At 34.6% G+C, this 19,677-nt stretch overlaps 1 protein-coding gene across 1 annotated transcript; it reads right to left on the bottom strand.

Moving 5' to 3' along the window:
• Positions 1 to 360: 360 nt before the first annotated feature.
• On the bottom strand, positions 361 to 17,707 carry LOC138697744 (uncharacterized). Its single transcript, XM_069823231.1, has 3 exons — positions 17,560 to 17,707; positions 9,362 to 9,535; positions 361 to 707 (listed from the first exon to the last, which is right to left on the bottom strand). Exons 1-3 carry the CDS (start codon positions 17,582 to 17,584, stop codon positions 583 to 585), a joined length of 324 nt encoding a protein of 107 aa, XP_069679332.1. The 5' UTR covers positions 17,585 to 17,707; the 3' UTR covers positions 361 to 582.
• Positions 17,708 to 19,677: the final 1,970 nt, after the last annotated feature.

The following is a 19,677-nucleotide window of genomic DNA, read 5'->3' on the forward strand; positions in this document are numbered from 1 at the left end:
CAGACCATTTAAGTAAGTTTTCAAGGTGGACAACCGTCTGGTAAGACGGCCTTGATTGTAAGGCAGTACTGCTCAAGTTGTTATTTATGGGTATAGGTTCTTGTTTCTGGTTCTACAGATTCCGGATAAGGAAAACAATAGTACAGTCAGGAAGATATCAAAATGACCGGAGCATTTGAATAATGCCATTGAAAATCTGTAAAAACAGTATCTTAAATTAAATAAGTTCTTACGTAACTTTTTAATATCTTTAACATAGCAGAATGCTGATTGTAGTGAAAATCTTGTATTTCATCCTAACAAAATATGTTACAACTGTGAATAAGTTCTTAAAATGAAAAGGTGTAATGTAAAATAATATTTATGATGACAATGTATTGCGATTTACTTCATAAATTCTCTGTTACAGACACATTGGACGTATTTTTTTAGAGTCATTTCAATCACTTGCTAAAACTTAATGATTCGTCTCCTTGAAGCGAATCGTGTAATTTTGATTATTGCGTAACAAAAATATGACTTATTTATGAAAATGACGCAGGTTTAAGGCTTCAGAAAATATTCTGTTCTTGACCGAGCTGTTTATTTTCCTTGTTGTGATGCTTGGTGGATTCTCCTAGCCTGCTCTTCAGCAAATTTCTTTCTTGTTGCTTCGGCGCGTTTCTGATCCTCTTCTTTGCACCATCCATTCTTCACCTTGGTAATATCTGAAAACAGAATAACAATTGTGCTCACTAACACTCTTGTTTTCAAGTGTCAAGATCACTGACATCAATATAACTTAATAGATTATGAAAACATTTAACAACCAATATAATATGTGAATTAAATTAATAATGTGTAATGAATAAAATTGTTAAATATATTATTATTATTTTATTTACTAATTACGCATTTGTATTGCACTCTACGCTATGTGGTCCACATCTTGATTGACAAGGTAAGAAGCTGGACTGGCGCAAAACCTGCTATGATATTTCTGCGCTTGCGTGACCAGGTTAATCAACAGCACTTAATGGCATAAAGTGTTACAGAACAAATCCAGGAGATACTTTTTATCGACTGAGCTTCACCTTGAGAAAATACCATGATTATTTCTCGCATTATAATGAGCTGGTATTTCTGCGCTCCTTTAAGCCCAGACACTCTGCACTGTATTCATCTGTACAGATTGTGGACAGCTTTAAATAGGCTACAAGCACTAACATGAGTTGCTGCCAGGAAGTCAAAAGAAGGATATACTAGATGTGATGTATCTTGTCTCACTGTGAAAAGAGAGAGAAAGGAGATATGTCTTACCTCGTCTGTATTGTTATGGTGATTGGGGCAATGGAGCGATGCGGTCCATACATCCAGTGGCGGAAGGGCCTGCTTCCATGAAAATAGAGATGTCGTCAGTCTCCTCACACTCATCTGTATCTGTACCTGTATCCGATTCTTCTAAATTTATCACAAAACTGTCCAAGAGCTCATCCTCGATACCATCTTTGCTCCTATAAAAATCTTCAATATACCGAACATGTTCACACGCACTATTCCAATTTTCAGGTGTTATTTTTTCCAACGCGGCTTCAAACAGTTCCTTAGTTTTGCTAATTTTGAAATCAGTGTTGTGTTTTGCTACGTAACATTTTACTTGCGCCCATATCAATTCTATTGGATTAAAGTCACAATGATATGGTGGCAAACGCATACGGTGTGTCCATGTTGAACAGCAACTGTGTCGATTTCGTATGTTCTGAATCTGTCTTTTGACCTTTTAACAATATCATATAAAACTGGTTTAGTATAACACGGATCGTACGGAATATTGTGATAGCGTAACCATGCTTGCATTTCTTTTTTTTTTAGTGGAAGAAACGGGAGCTTTATTTAGTTCAACTGAATGGTAAGATGCATTGTCCATTACTATCACTGAATTCTGTGGTATATTAGGGAGGAGAGTATTAATAAACCAGTTCTTAAAAACATTCCCGTCCATTTCTTCATGGTAGTCTCGTGTAGATTTGGATTTGAAACACAATAAACCATTAGGTACAAATCCAGTCTGCGATCCAGCGTGAAGCACGATAAATCGTTGGCCTTTGCCTATGGGGACTCGTAGTGGTGATTCTAGGTCGCCCTCAGAATTTTCACACATCCATATTTTATCTTTAGTGTGATTTACGTTGATCCAGGTCTCGTCCAAATAGATAATGGGGCGGTTAGAAGATCGATATTCTCTTATTTTCCTCAAAAAAATGAAATCTCTTTACTACAACATCACCTCTTTGCATTAGCATTTTCCGTCCTTGATTGTTTTTGACGTAGCGAAATTTCATTTTCTTCAATATCTGTCGAAGAGTCCATTTGCTACCATCAAACAATTTCGCCTCTTTTAGAGCCTCCCTCATATTATCTAAACTTGGCAAAAACTTTGATTGATACAAATTGTAAATTGTACGGCGAATAGCAGAACCGGTAAACGAATCTATAACAGTTTTATTTGGTGTTCTGTTGGGTCTCTTCTTTCCTGGTGTTGACAAAACGTTTCCACTTTTTTCCGCCTGTTGTTTTTGATTTAAAATACGAGAAACTGTTCGCCTAGATACACCAGTCGCAACCGCCGTTCTACCTAATACATTTGATACTGATATTGTTTCTCTTCCGTTTTTCAGTGCGTCTAATTCTTCTTCAAAGAACTTATGCACCAAACATACGATTTCCCTAGCGTCTGACTGTAACGGTTTCCCTTGTTTGCCTACACCAGCTAGGAGCACCAAAATCAAAAGCACAAATAACACAAATAAATTAAAAGGGATGTAAAAATCACTTACAAGTTGATACATTCTGTAGCACAAAATAGAATACTCAGTAACAAAATATCTCTCTTCGTACTGTGTAGTTCCGTCACTGAGCTTGTCTTTCAAGAAACTGAGTTCCGGTAGCCTGCACAATAACAAGGGTTTGAAAGGAATACTGAGAATTTACAACCCTCCTATAATCTCCACCCTCATTTGAAGGGACTTGGTTTTATTGCTACTGAGACAAGTTAAACCTCACCAGGTATAGTCTAGTCTCTTCCTTAGTTCTTTTTTCAGAGGTCCGCAAAAGATGCTCCTGTTTCTATTACAAGCTTCCTTTGCCATTGCTATACCTGGTGAGGTTTAACTTGTCTCAGTAGCAATAAAACCAAGTCCCTTCAAATGAGGGTGGAGATTATAGGAGGGTTGTAAATTCTCAGTATTCCTTTCAAACCCTTGTTATTGTGCAGGCTACCGGAACTCAGTTTCTTGAAAGACAAGCTCAGTGACGGAACTACACAGTACGAAGAGAGATATTTTGTTACTGAGTATTCTATTTTGTGCTACAGAATGTATCAACTTGTAAGTGATTTTTACATCCCTTTTAATTTATTTGTGTTATTTGTGCTTTTGATTTTGGTGCTCCTAGCTGGTGTAGGCAAACAAGGGAAACCGTTACAGTCAGACGCTAGGGAAATCGTATGTTTGGTGCATAAGTTCTTTGAAGAAGAATTAGACGCACTGAAAAACGGAAGAGAAACAATATCAGTATCAAATGTATTAGGTAGAACGGCGGTTGCGACTGGTGTATCTAGGCGAACAGTTTCTCGTATTTTAAATCAAAAACAACAGGCGGAAAAAAGTGGAAACGTTTTGTCAACACCAGGAAAGAAGAGACCCAACAGAACACCAAATAAAACTGTTATAGATTCGTTTACCGGTTCTGCTATTCGCCGTACAATTTACAATTTGTATCAATCAAAGTTTTTGCCAAGTTTAGATAATATGAGGGAGGCTCTAAAAGAGGCGAAATTGTTTGATGGTAGCAAATGGACTCTTCGACAGATATTGAAGAAAATGAAATTTCGCTACGTCAAAAACAATCAAGGACGGAAAATGCTAATGCAAAGGGGTGATGTTGTAGTAAAGAGATTTCATTTTTTTGAGGAAAATAAGAGAATATCGATCTTCTAACCGCCCCATTATCTATTTGGACGAGACCTGGATCAACGTAAATCACACTAAAGATAAAATATGGATGTGTGAAAATTCTGAGGGCGACCTAGAATCACCACTACGAGTCCCCATAGGCAAAGGCCAACGATTTATCGTGCTTCACGCTGGATCGCAGACTGGATTTGTACCTAATGGTTTATTGTGTTTCAAATCCAAATCTACACGAGACTACCATGAAGAAATGGACGGGAATGTTTTTAAGAACTGGTTTATTAATACTCTCCTCCCTAATATACCACAGAATTCAGTGATAGTAATGGACAATGCATCTTACCATTCAGTTGAACTAAATAAAGCTCCCGTTTCTTCCACTAAAAAAAAAAGAAATGCAAGCATGGTTACGCTATCACAATATTCCGTACGATCCGTGTTATACTAAACCAGTTTTATATGATATTGTTAAAAGATCAAAAGACAGATTCAGAACATACGAAATCGACACAGTTGCTGTTCAACATGGACACACCGTATGCGTTTGCCACCATATCATTGTGACTTTAATCCAATAGAATTGATATGGGCGCAAGTAAAATGTTACGTAGCAAAACACAACACTGATTTCAAAATTAGCAAAACTAAGGAACTGTTTGAAGCCGCGTTGGAAAAAATAACACCTGAAAATTGGAATAGTGCGTGTGAACATGTTCGGTATATTGAAGATTTTTATAGGAGCAAAGATGGTATCGAGGATGAGCTCTTGGACAGTTTTGTGATAAATTTAGAAGAATCGGATACAGGTACAGATACAGATGAGTGTGAGGAGACTGACGACATCTCTATTTTCATGGAAGCAGGCCCTTCCGCCACTGGATGTATGGACCGCATCGCTCCATTGCCCCAATCACCATAACAATACAGACGAGGTAAGACATATCTCCTTTCTCTCTCTTTTCACAGTGAGACAAGATATATCACATCTAGTATAGACGCCAGTTCGGAAGGCGGTCGGCTGTTAGCGTTTGCGTCGAGAGAGACAGATAGTGAGAGAAAGGCAATGTATAGCATTGCCACATCGTACTTCACGCGCGCGCGCAATACAAGTAGCTGAGGAGAGAATTTCAATTTTAAAAAGACAATAATGACCTCAGCCGTTGATTACTGCAAGCATGACAAACCTTTTATCAGAACATTATCAAATCTTACGTTCTATTAATAATGCTTATACCAAGTTTTGTACCCAAGAAGCTTTTATTGTAAATGATTTCCTATGTTTTCATATCATTTATCGTAATGTTTTCTTTTTCCTTTCAAATCGTCACGCAATTGGTTTTCATGATTATTCTTTATGAAATTAATTGGTAGGCCGATCTATTCGAACCCTTATTTAGAGCGGCTTTCTTATTAATTAATTAATGTGCGGTATTATTATTATTAATATTATTATTATTATTATTATTATTATTATTATTATTATTATTATTATTATGTTATCACACAGTTTTAATACGAAATGTATACAGTGTATTACTAGAAAAAAATGATACACTAAGTAGAAATTGTATTTAAGCCTATTTCTAGGCGCAAATTATTTTAGCTAGTTAAATACCCTAAAACAATAACTACGAGTACCATGTTATATTGTCACATTTCGGTTACATTTAATATAAATTAGGATTTAATGAATATTCAGTACGGTACCTGGTTTTAATCGAAGTCGCTGATTCTCTCATCAGTCCCGTCAGATTTTTCAGAGTCGGAATCTCGAAGGTACATATCTAATACTGTACGTCGCAGCACACTTTTATTAAAATCATCTAATTCAGAGACTGTTTCACGACAAGGATATTTTCCATAAGAACGAAACGTGGCAGTTCCTCTCACATTAAAAGATTTGTTTCCTTCACTAACAATTCTTTGCACGGTTCGCAAACTCTTGCGCGTTGGCAACGTTGCGGGCAGCACCATGATGACCGGCAGAGTTCTGCTCGTTAATGTTTTAAAAATAATTATACGCCTTAAACACTATTTCCCGCGTCTGCCTGTGCAATACTTGTCTTTTTATAGTATCTCCTTCCATTTATTTACCTTACACACACAGTATATGTTAGTTTTACTTATTCGATGCTTTAAAACACTCACACGTGAGCAAAGTAACTCGAGAAGCACTTGTTACTGACTGATTGTGATTGGTTCCCCTGTTCAAGCTTGTGACGTCACATGCCATACAGGCTACGGCGCATCCGCCTTCCAAATTGCCGTCTAGTCTAGTGAAATGCTTTGTGTGGAATGTGGCATTGTATGGGGCAGACACATGGATATAACGACGAAGGGAAGAGAAATGACTAGAAGCATTTGAAATGTGGATATTGGAGAAGACTGGAGCATGTGAAATGGACAGACAGAATAGGAAATAAAGCTGTATTGGAAAGAGACCACTTCCCTTTCCCCCACTCTTTTCTTTTCTACTATCACAAAGAAATGGCTAATTTCTTAGATAATCCTATAATATGATAATAGGGGAAAATAAATATACTGTAAGTTCACAGGGCTAACGGCTTCGAAGCTGGGTACCTGGTTCTAATGAAGTGCATTGGTAGCAATATAACATGGGGGCATGAGATAGTTACTCTGCCTGCCATAATAAAATTCACTTCGATTAAATTCCCCAATGTAAAAAGAGAGAGAGAGAGAGAGAGAGAGAGAGAGAAGAAAGAATGATGCTGAAACTGATCAGGAAGAGAAAAATAAATTTATTGGGTCACTGGCTGAAAAGAAACTGCCTACGGAAGGATGCACTGGATGGAATGGTATGCGGGAGAAGAGTTCGGAGCAGAAGAATATATCAGATGATAGACGACATTAAGATATATGGATCATATGCGGAGACTAAGAGGAAGGCAGAAAATAGGAAAGATTGGAGACTCCTGGGTTTGTTTTTTTTTTTACTTGGTTATTTAACGACGCTTTATCAACTATGAGTTTATTTAGCGTCGATGGGATTGGTGATAGCTGATGATATTTGACGAGATGAGGCAGAAGATTCGCCATAGATCACCTGACATTTGCCTTATGATTGGGAAAAACCTCGAAAAAACCAACCAGGTAATTAGTCCAAGCGGGAATTGAACCCGCGCCCGAACACAACTCCGGATCGGCAGGCAAGCGCCTTAGCCGAGTGAGCTACGCCGGTGGCGCTGGATTTGTAGTGAAGGATCTGCCCTTGGGCAGAAAGCAATGAATGAACGAATGAATGGTTATTTAATAATAAGTATTTATATTCTATATAATACTACATAAGTCAAAATAACCGATTATTTAAATTTAATTAAATTTAAACAAAAAACACGTCAATTTAAATATTGAGGAGGAAGTCTGAAACCAGGCTTAATTCCATTTTAGATTTCATCTCCACTCCAGCCACCCCCACTTTGAAATTTCAAATGGCATCCCCATATTTTTATAAAATTATAAATTATGGTTTATTTAACGACGCAACTGCAGAGGTTATATCAGCTTCGCCGGTGTGCCGGAATTTTGTCCCGCAGGAGTTCTTTTACATGCCAGTAGTTCTACTGACATGAGCCTGTCGCATTTAAAATCACTTAAATGCCATTGACCTGGGCCGGGATCGAACCCGCAACCTTAATCATAGAAGGCCAACACTATACCAAGTACGCTACCGAGGCCGACCATATTTTTATACTTAGCCCTAAATATGAAAGAGTATTCAATTATTTATACACCTCATTCATATGTTTTCTATCTTCGCCTGGCAACCTGTATTTTTGTTATTATCAGTTGATTGTAGGATGAAAACACAGCCTATTTTGTGTAATTTCCTAAATTTAATCAATAAAGTTTATAATTTATATTCTCTCTTGAAGGGTATACACCATTTTAAAGTAATTTAATACATAAACACAACTATTACATGAAATGCTCAATAAGTTTTTGTAGCTTTATTCTCTTCAGCTCTAATCAACAATAACAACAATCCAGGTTGCCAGGCGACGATAGAAAACAAAAGATCCGAAAACAAATGAATGAGGTGTATCGACAATTGAATACTCTTTCATATCTATCTTCTATATATATATATATATATATATATATATATATATATATATATATATATATATATATATAATTTGAACTGGTAATGGAAATTACGGGAAAACGGCTGGACGGATTTTAATAAATGACCCCTCATTTTGAAGCTTGGAACTCAAAGTTTTTCGGAAAAATAGTAGTTTTCAGTGAAATGTCAATTTTTAAACATAATTTTCCTGTTTTCCAAAATCCATCTGTCGTCAGTTTTGAGAACTAGCTAATAGCATTCACGGCCGACTTGATATTCCCTTCGCTTATTTGTAAAGGAGAAGCGAAGCGAGCATCAAGTCGGCCGTGTTGCATTTCAGAATAAAACAAAATACATACTACAGTAAACAATATTACACGAAGGCCATGATCTGCAAGAATGCTGACATATTTAGTGCTCAAATTAAATTGGTTATTAAAAACTTAACTTACTAAAAAATAATTTACAGGTTCGATTCTGTGGTGTGTCATTTTCTGGGTACAGCTGTGTATTGGATATTAAAAACTACAAAACTTGAGGTGGTTTGATGACGTTATTACCATCAGAAATGAAATATTATTGTAGTTAATGCCATGATGTGACTATTTTTCATTAATTATTATACATATTAATGCTATATTGATTATATGAAAGTGAAACGTTTTGGGGTTATATAAGTAGATGTAGAGAATAACTTAAATTAGTTTTTGATTTCTATATTTTACTGAGTGGCGGTTATATAGTATATATAGTATATGTTACTGAAAGCTATAAAACTTACGTAAGATAATAATATTATTAAAATCAAATATTTTTACAGTTATAAATCAAGTGGGGTTGGGTCTTTTTCATATACTTAATGGCGGTGTGATGTAGATATTTATATGCGTAGTTCTCTTCAGTATTGGCTTGAGAGAGAGTATCTTTCATTATTATGGAAGCAAATAACTTTCAGAATGTCTGGTATTCTTCATTGAAAATAAATCTGAAAAATGTTTATTTGGACGTCTAATGAACTTAGTTTGCAACATTTGCTGCACAAACCACTAGTTTAAGTATAAAAATATAGGGGTGTCATTCGAAATTTCAAAGTACGGGTGGCTGGGGGTAGGGGTGAAATCTAAAATGCAATTAAGCCTGGTTTCAAACTTCCCCCTCAGTATCTAAATTGGCGTGTTTTTGTTTAAATTAAATTCAGTTTAAATAGTTATTTAGACTGGGAAGTTTTGAAATGAAAGCTCTGTATATTACGCTTCTATACAATACACACCCTGCGCAAGAAATAGAAGTAATTTCTTGCTGTAAATTCATCTTTCATACTCACGTCGCCTGTATAAACAGTTTTCGAACTCGAGGTGCTTATCATTGGTGTAGGTCTGCCCGTCAGAGCCGCAGATTTCTTGCTTCAGGCTGAATGGAGAATATCCAATGTAGTCGCAATCTGGCTCCTCGGGATCGGCCGCTTGGGACACCGACCACATCGCTACCGCCACAAGGACTGCACACACAGACATATGCATTGTCACATCTGTAGGGGAACATGGGGCAGGACGGGGTAGTTAATGTTTAAATGTTTTTATTTGGTATCAAATAATGTAAATGTATAGGTTTTGTGACATATATGCTTTTATTACACTGTAAACAAGTAAAAAAATATGCACTTCGAGTGAAATCCGGTCATTATAACCTTAAAATAAATTAGTTTTTCGAAATGTATGTTTTGCCCCGTTCTGCCCCACGTATGGGGCAAAATGGGGTATCTATTTTTTTTAATAATTAAATGGCAAAAGTGACAAAAATTATAGACTGAAAGTGTGAATACTACAACATTTTACAAGTTTACTTGAGAAAAAGTCATTCGCAAAATACGCAAATGTGCGTGGCATCCTCGTCTTCACTGTCTACTCCTGCGCAACAATTTTGAGCCCATTTCTGACATGATACGCATCTAATCCAACCTTCTTCTGACAAACAACAGAACGAACAACCCATTACAGGAGGTGAAATTTAATTAAATATGACGTGGGGCAGGACGTACTGCCCTGTTATGCCCCACCCCGTTTTGCCCCACAGTCACAGTTTCTAAGTTATGAGGTATTGGCAGGAAAAATAACGCACGAAATTTAAGAAAGTTTCGGAATTAAAAGCCAGGTAAGCACTCTATAATGTGACATTAAACTAGATTATCTAAATAAATCTCATTTCTACTTACGTGTGACAAGAGAACATTTTAAAGTTGCAAATGAATTATACAATATAATGCAGCAACCGAATAACATACAACAGATGCAAGGAATGGCAGTAAGTGTTGTGTGATGATATATTTACATGAGTTGACGAAGTTATAAAAAAAATCGATAGATTGCACTACTTGTTGGGAAGATAGAAGCTATACCCCGTCCTGCCCCACTTCCCCGTCCTGCCCCATGTTCCCCTATATATAATTTGAACTGGTAATGGAAATCACGGGACAACGGCTGAACGGATTTTAATAAATGACCCCTCATTTTGAAGCTTGGAACCCAAAGTTTTTCAGAAAAATAGTAGTTTTCAGTGAAATGTCAGTTTTCCTACATAATTTTCTTATTTTCCAAAATCCATCTTTCGTCAATTTTGAGAACTAATGCATTTAAAAATAAAACAAAACACACACTACAATAAACAATAGGCTATTACACGAAGGCCATGACCTGCAGGATTGCTGACACATTTAGAGCTTAAATTCAATTGGTTATTAAAAGCTTCAAGACTTATTAAAAATAATCTACAGGTCTGATTCTGCGGTGTGTAATTTTCTGAGTGCAGCTGTGTATTGGATATTAAAATCTACAAAACTTGAGGTGGTTTGATGACATTATTACCATTAGAAATTAATTATTATTATAGTTAATGTCATGTTGTTAATACAGGGTGTATCTAAATTGGTGTCAAATATTTCGCGGACGTGTTCCTAACATAAAAACAATTTAAAAAGTTAATAATAACATGGGTCTGAAAACCATTCGTTAGGGAGTTATTAAAGGATTTGTCCCTCCATTAACCGCTGATTGTTTGATGGTTTTTTGTTTGTTTGTATTTTGTAGAGCAAAGAAATCAGAAGAAAATGTATTCTGTGAATGAACAGAACGAAATGATTTGCATCATTTAATTGATTATGTGCTTCTGGACGTCTTCCAACGAATGTGTTTTAACACGATGCTGCTCCAGCTCATTTCAGTCTGATAGTTCGTAATTTTTTAATGATCGATTTCCCCAAAGATGTATTGGTCGAAGGGGATTCATTGCATGGCCTGCTCGATCGTCTGATTTGAATCCAATGGATTTCTTCGTCTGGTTTATGCGACTCCTGTACTTAATGTGATATTCTGAGAGCGTATCCAAACTGGATTTCACGAAATACGAAACACTCCAGGAATTTTCAACAGAGTATGCCAGAGCATGTAATGTAGGTTTAGGGGACACATCGAAGCAGGAGGAAGCCACTTAGAGCAATTTTTGTAACATTAAATTTTGTCTTGTAACTCTGAAATAAATTATTTTGAGATCAATGTTCATATGAACTTTTTGTAATGTTTTGGTGTTAGGAACACGTCCCCGAAATATTTGACACCAATTTAGAAACACCCTGTATATAAACTATAATACTTGCGTAAGATAATAATATTGTTATTAAAATCAAATATTTTTATAGTTATTAATCAAACGGGGTTGGGTCTTTTTCATATATTTAATGGCGATGTGGTGTAGATTCAGTATTGGCTCGAGGGAGCGCAATAATTATAATTCATAAGGAAAAGCGATATTACTTACCGGTACTGATAAAATAAGAGGCCTAGAAAATTTTGAAGTCTCCCAATCATTTCAGCAAGATCTCTTAGCAGGATAAAATGATTTTACCCTCTACATTTCAAGGTATACATGCAGCAGCTATACCAAGATGCTATGTCTATAGTACGAAAGTATAGCAAACCTGACTTCCTTTAACTTTCACCTACAACCCACAATGACCTGAAATAGCTATTGCTTCACTCCCACATGAAAAACCCACTGATCGTCCTGACATTTTTACTTGCGTTTTCGAGTTGAAACTCAAAACCTGAAGGTGGATAGGTTCAAGAAAAAGTATTTGACATAAAAAAAACATTCAGAGGGAGGATGTTTCATTATTATAGACGCAAATAACTTTCAAAATGTCTGGTATTTTTCATTGAAAATAAATCTGAAAAATTTTTATTTGAACCTCTACAGAACTTAGTTTGCAGCATTTGCTGCACAAGCACTAGTCATCAGTATAAAACAAAGCAGTATTCCCGACTCAACGGAAAACTCTAAACTAGATTTAGTATGCCTTACATTGTATTGACATTAAAATTATTTACTGATGTACAGATAGTGTATATTAAGAATGCCAATTTTTGTTTCCTGAGGCCGTATAGATACTGAGAAAACAATGTTGAAATATAGAATAATTATGCTGACGAAAGCTGTACCTCCGCACTTAAAATTTCTAATCAATCCCTGCCTTGTTTATGCTACATCAGTTTATTAGATCGCCTGTGGTATAAAACTGGACTAACCTTGGCGAAGTGTACATTCACATGTTGCCATGCGGACTGCTCTCTTATATCGGATACAAGAGAAGGTCATGGCAATAGACAATCATTATGCAGGGAGCGACATGTTGTACAGCTGACGTAATTTTATAACTATTTACGGTGTTTGTAGAGAAGTGAGCGACTTTCCTCTGTGTGCTCGTGCTGTTTGAATGTCTGCTTTCACGCCTTGTTTGTGTACAGCGTGGGAAACGCATTCCTCTGCCGTCTTCGCGTTGGTATGCGAATGAATGACTGCAATGTTGTGAATGAGCACGAACTCCACCGCATACTGATGCTGCACGTGCTACGGATGCCATTCGAGTCAATACGTGCCATGAGAGACATCAATGCGTTCCTTATTATGGCTGTAATTAGTCTCTACACATGCTGATTTATCTCTATATGAAAGCAAATGCCTTATAATTAATTAAATTGCGGCGTTTATCGCTATAATTCAGAGCAAAATAAGTACGCATTCCTTCGTCTGGGTAGTACAGTACCACATATGAACAACTGGACTCTTTCTTAATTTTTCACCTCTATCATCTATATTCGACCTACAATAAATAATAATAATAATAATAATAATAATAATAATAATAATAATAATAATAATAATAATAATAATAATGTTTTATTTTCGCTGTCAGAGTTAAGGCCATAAGGCCTTCTCTTCCACTCAACCAGCCTTAATCAATAAAATACATATTTAAATTACGAATATTTACACTAAACTTAAAAAGGTTCTCCAGCAATATTCTTCAGTTAAGTTTTAACGACTAGTAGACTACATATTTATTTAAGTTTAGATAAACCTATAAGATAAAGTAGTAACTTAATTTATGAGCTAATTTAATTCAATCAATTATAATTAATTTGAGATTTGAGATAGCTAGTAAAATGATGAAAATTAATTTAATATAAGCTTTCTAGAACTATGTTACAGGGAGAAAAAAAATATATAAATCTAAAATATATTTCTATAATGAGAATATTAATGTAATTGCCATTAGAGGTTTTGTAAATATATTTAGAGAAATTAATGATAATAAGAATTTGCAGATGTTAGTTTCATTATGTGTAATAAATATTAATCAGCAATTAATTTGTTAAGTAAGAATTTATGTAATTTTGACCTAAATGAAGTTATTGTCCAACAACCCCTTACATCATTCGGTAGCGAGTTCCAATTTCTAGCAACTGAAATTGTATAAGATGAAGAATATAAAGATGTCTTGTGGTAGGGTATAATGAGCAAATTGTTATAATGAGATCTTGTACTTAGCTGATAATATGCGGATAAATTTTGGAAACGAGAAACCAAATAGATTGGGGTAGCGGTGCGCAGAATTTGAAAGACGGGGAAACATGATCATACGAATATTAAAAATATAACGGACGCACGCATTATGCACACGTTGTAGCCTGCTGCTCAAATTTGCATTTAGGTTTAATATAATATCGCAGTAGTCGAAGTGTGGCATCACGAGTGTTTGTACAAGGATTAATTTTAATTTATCAGGAAGAAAGTGCTTCAGTCGCTTTAATGAGTCGCTTTAAATATTTTTGAAAGGATTTGATGGAATATGATTTCGCTCTCCTTGGAAATGCGTACGTCATATTCGATTAACACGCGATAAACTCAACAATGTGAACGAGTTCGTTCCTATATGAAGAGCAACTAATCAAAACGAAGCCTAAATTGTGACATAAGACACAATTTCCAGGAGAGACAAAAATGCGTATTTTCCGAATTATTTGTAGTAGAAAGATAAATAAAATCTTGTTTTAATCTATGATTGAAGGTGAAACAACCACATACCTCAATAAAAAATTAAAAAATCACAGAAGTTATAACACTATTTAACTTGACAATTGTACGAGTTACGCAATAAGAGACCAAGAGCGCCAAAAACCTGTTTCGAGATATTGGCCATTGAAATAAACCTGTTTTTTTATAAAATATGTTATGCAAGAAGTATTATAACATTCATACCATTACAAAAAGTATCACAAATAATTCCAAAAAAAGATTAACCGATTTTTAATAAGAGACCAGCAGTTGAATTATTATTTCAAAGCAAAATAAATAAATGAATTTTATGCAATAAACGAATTTTTGCTTATACATAACAGCAAAATCGCATTCTTGATTTTCTTCGAGTTAAATTAGCCTGCCATCAACAGATTTGTGCAAATATCTCATTTTTTTTTCAAATTGTCGGTTGGTTTATTTTTGCGTAACTTCGTCCAATTTATGTTTTGATACGGTTTGGTGGACATTTAACGATATCATGCAATTGCGACAATTTTTTCCCGAATGTTAATACCTGTTTACATTAATTCCAAAGTGTGTCTTACGATAAAACCTCGTAAGTCTATAAATGTTTTTTTATATTTTATAAATAAATGCACAGCAGTTGTTAGTTGGAATGTAAAAGGAATAAGAAGTTATTTTGCTCTTCTGTACAACTTCCTCAAACGCAGTTACGAGGTTTTTGAAGTAAGTCAACGATATATACATAATCTACTTAGAAGAGTTCATTATAATCCGGGGGGGGGGGTAGGTTGCAATTTATATTTGAAAACATAATTCTCTTCAGTTGTGCTTTGACATGGCTGCTGCAATTGTGAGATTAAATTTGGCAGCATATGAATTTAACTGTTCGTAGTTGAACTTAGCCTATAGCTTCAATAGCTCCGAAACTGTTTCATATGAATTAGTCACGTCTGGTTTGAAATCCTTCAATTAATGATTAAATATATAATTATTTTTACATTTATTTTCAAATACTTGAACCCTCAGACGACCAAAACAGGTAGTGAATGGGGAGAGTAGAGCTCATCGCTATTAGATAACAGTTTCGGTCTCAATTGTAAACGCAATTGTTATGCGTAAGTGAGTCACTGAAGAAAAGCCTAATAAATATTTATATCACTTTAAAATAATTTTCTTATTACAAAGAAATATTTGAAACTGTAGCATTATATGTATCGATATTTTATGTAGGTCTGTGTATTATTAATGTTGTCTATAGGCTACATGAAGTGAAATAACTTAATACTGGAAGAATAATCAATCAAGAAAATTACAGCGCATCTTCTTATTTTGATGCATATTAAATTATTCCATTTATGAATGAGTTTTGAATAATGGTTCAAGAAAACAAATCATATAAGAGTAATATTTTTCGAAATAATATATACGAATTTCGTTTGTAATATTGTATAGGAATTTTATTGTTGCGCAACGTCTTAAAAGTATAGTGAGACAGTACACGTTCTACCAAAAGTTTAAGGACACTCCTCCATAAGTGATGTTTCAATCCTGTCCTTATACTTATGTGAAACCATCGAATGTTTATACAGGGACTAGATGCCTGGAGAAATTAAGTTTTTACTGCAAACCCAATCTATCTTCCAAACTGTGCATTATAACTATTTTTCTGTTATGAAACTTATTGAAAAATTACATTTATTTATTTATTTATTTATTTATTTATTTATTTATTTATTTATTTATTTATTTATTTATTGATTTATTTATTTATTTATTTATTTTTATTGCTAGTAAGTTTGAAATGAATACAAATTAATAAATACAATGAAAGATAAACTAGCCCACTCCTGAATGAGTAAGACTCGTGCTCAGGAGGAGATTCCAATACAGACAAAAATAAAATTAAAATTGAGAGTGAATACAGATTAAATAGTGTTTAATATGTTTAAACACAAACTATAAATCCAGTACAATTTTTTTTATTTTTTTTTTATTAATTTGGAGAGGATTCGTGGTTGAAATATTATTGGAATAAAATTTGTTTAATAATCTGGATACAATTTTTTATATTTTTTTATTAATTTGGAGAGGATTTGTAGTTTAAATTTTATTGGAATAAAATTTGTTTAATAATCTGGGACCTTGACTCATGCTATGATAAAAAGCTGCATTGGTTTTACATTTTGGTTCAGACAAACGCAGAGAATTCATATTTTTAGTTCTATATCTATATTATTTCAAAGTTATTAAAATTTCTATGAAAATATCTTAATTGTTTTCCTTTAGGAAATAATTGTCATTTTCTAAAATTCTCTTGAGCTTGAAATTCGTGGTAAATGGACCCGGATTCGTCATTGCCATTTACATTATAACAGTGGGAGTTGGTAACATCGGTCAATCAACTTATTCTCTCCATTTTTAATAATCCGCTGTGGAATTTGCTGCGAATGTGGAAAGGTTGGATTTGTCCCTTGAAAAAAATAAAAATAGGTCGAAATTCAGTGAGTGTGGACGTGAAGTCGCAGATTATTGGGATGTGGAAGAATGACTGGAGATAATATCTAACTTCATTCCAAAATTTGTTAACCTAAGTCAACCCATTCTGGAGTAATTATTTTTTTTCAAAATATGTAATATTTCAATAAGTTTCATAACAGAAAAATTGTTACATAAATCCAAGTTTGGAATATAGACAGATTGGGTTTGTAGTAAACACTTCACTCTTCACAGGTATCTGTTCCCTGTAAAAACATAAGTATAATGACAGGAGTGAAACATCACTTATGAATGGTGTCCTTAAACTTTTGGTAAAACCTGTATATGCAATCTTCTTAACATTCAATTTTTTTTATTTCCGATAAAGTTTTCAGAGATTTAAGAAGTATCCTGTATTTTTTATAGTTTCATATGCGTGTGTTTGTGTGGAATGGACGCCATTCCAATATAAAGTTCTGAAATTATGGTTTACTGAAAATACCATTTTAATTTACAAATTTATAAAGTTAGCAATGCCATGATTATTCCTATAAATATCACTGCTACTTACCAGTAGGTCTAAACTTCATCAAACCAACTTAATTTTAATCTCATAAAAGTATAATTTAAGTATTATCTCTTAAGAAGTTACAAATATCCCTGTGTACTCACATGTTAATAACACTAATGTCTTCATCTTGTTTGCTTTGGTGCCGCACTCCAGGATAGACTGAGCCTTCTATTTTTCCTACGAGTACTTTTGTTTGGGAGTATTTATACGCGCGAATCATTTTGGAAGTGAGGGCAATCCGGTTTCCGTTTTTTCGTTTTGTTCCATTGTGAACGGATCTAGTGAAGATCAAGGTTACAGCTCTCAAGGTTCGAACGGATATCCTAAAGATGATTCTCCTTGAAAATTTTCATTACAATTTTCGTCTATAAATTTTCTCATCCATCGATAACTAGCAATTATATTGCATGAAAATTATTTCTGGTATATTACATAATCTCTTCGGCCGTCTATGATGCCATTACTAATTTATTTTAGACAAACATAATGTATCAGCTCCTACGTTGTAGGTCATGGCGTATTGTTTGTGACTACAAACCTCCTGGTTATATCGGGTTTGGTTCATTGTAGGGAAGTTATTTTTTTCTCCACCTTATGAAGGCTTTAATGTGTATTCTTAGTCTTTTTTATTTCAAGCGATGATCTTGTGTCATGTTGAACTTATATATTGTAAACTTCATGTGTGAATAACGAATCTTGCACGATTCTAGACGCAGTGAACCAAATATTGATGATTATTATAGTATACGGTATTCCCAATATATAAAATAAATTTTGTATTGGTATTCACAATGAAAAGGAGGTTACCTGTGTTACGAAAAAGCTTCTTTAGGTTTTTAAAACCATTTTGATTTCCGATAAGCCGTAACTGTGATATGTAATTTTATTTTAAAAAATTGCATATTCTTTAGGTTTATTGATTCTAGCTTCCTTGTTTGGCTTGGCTTCTATTTTTCAGGGCCTGATCCGGAATGGATTCTTGTACTTAAATCTTGCTTTGGCCCATTGCTCGCCCTATATATGCAGTGATTGTCCTTGTCCGACAGATGACATTCGTGAATCCGATGCCTTCACGTAGGACATCCTGCCTCAGCCAGGTCCCGTTCTCAGACGAATATCTGATAATCCCCAGGGTCTGGAGCTCCAAGCCCTCCCTATATCAGCTTCGGAAACTTATACTATAAGAAAAACTTCATCCCAACTCCTTTTGAACTATCGAAGGTGACAGATGAAATGAGGAGGAGTGTGGAAAATGTTGGTAAAATTCGATGGTATGGTGTTTTGAAATAAATGAAAATTAAATTTGTTATCCGTATTGTAATAATTTTGCTGTTATGTATAAGTAAAATTCGTTTATTGAAAAAAAAAAAAAGATTTATTTATTTTGCTTTGCAATGTTAAGTTAGCTGCTAGTCTGCTACTAAAAATCGGTTAGCCTTTTTTTTTAGAATTATTTTTGTTATTTTTGTACTAGTATGAATGTTACAATACTTTTTGGATAATGTTTAATAAAAAAACATATTTATTTCAGTGGTCAATATCTCGAAAACAGATTTTTGGCGGTTGGTCTCTTATTGCGTAACTCCGTCTAGTACGAGTATTATTTTGGTTTTTGCATACCCACTTGTAACATTTAACTTGTGTATTCATCTGAGGAACAAAACTCCATTTGCACAAAAGATAACTTAACCCCCTTTACCCGAAGACCAACGAACTATAGGCCTGTAGGAAAATGCGAGTACCCTGAGAACCCTCTATAACGTCTTCTTTCTCCACCATAAATTCCATCACAACCTGGCCGGGAATTGAACCCGGGCCGCTTGGATAAAAGATCAGCGCTCTAGTGCTAGAGCCACTGACGTTGCCGATTCTAGCTTTTACATCCTTATCTGACCGATATTGCTTCGATTTAATACATTTTAGATTTACAAATTTAGAAACGAAGAGTAGAGTCTATTTATTATTCCTACCTAACTTGAGTCCATACTTTTGTTTTGACATTTTAAAATGTTTTTTTGGCATGTCTACTTGGAAACTGCTGTTTTTCATAACACATTATTGGTTAGGAAGTTCTTCTTTGCTATACGCTGCGGCAAAACATTGTTACGATTAACTTTTCCGTACAAATATCCCAAAGTTGTCATAGTAACATACTGTTAGTACTGTCACAGTCTAGTATATACAGTCACGAAGCTCAATACGTAGTAAATATGCATCCA

This window comes from Periplaneta americana, chromosome 4 (assembly GCF_040183065.1).
Source record: "Periplaneta americana isolate PAMFEO1 chromosome 4, P.americana_PAMFEO1_priV1, whole genome shotgun sequence".
Classification (NCBI taxonomy): Eukaryota; Metazoa; Arthropoda; class Insecta; order Blattodea; family Blattidae; genus Periplaneta; species Periplaneta americana.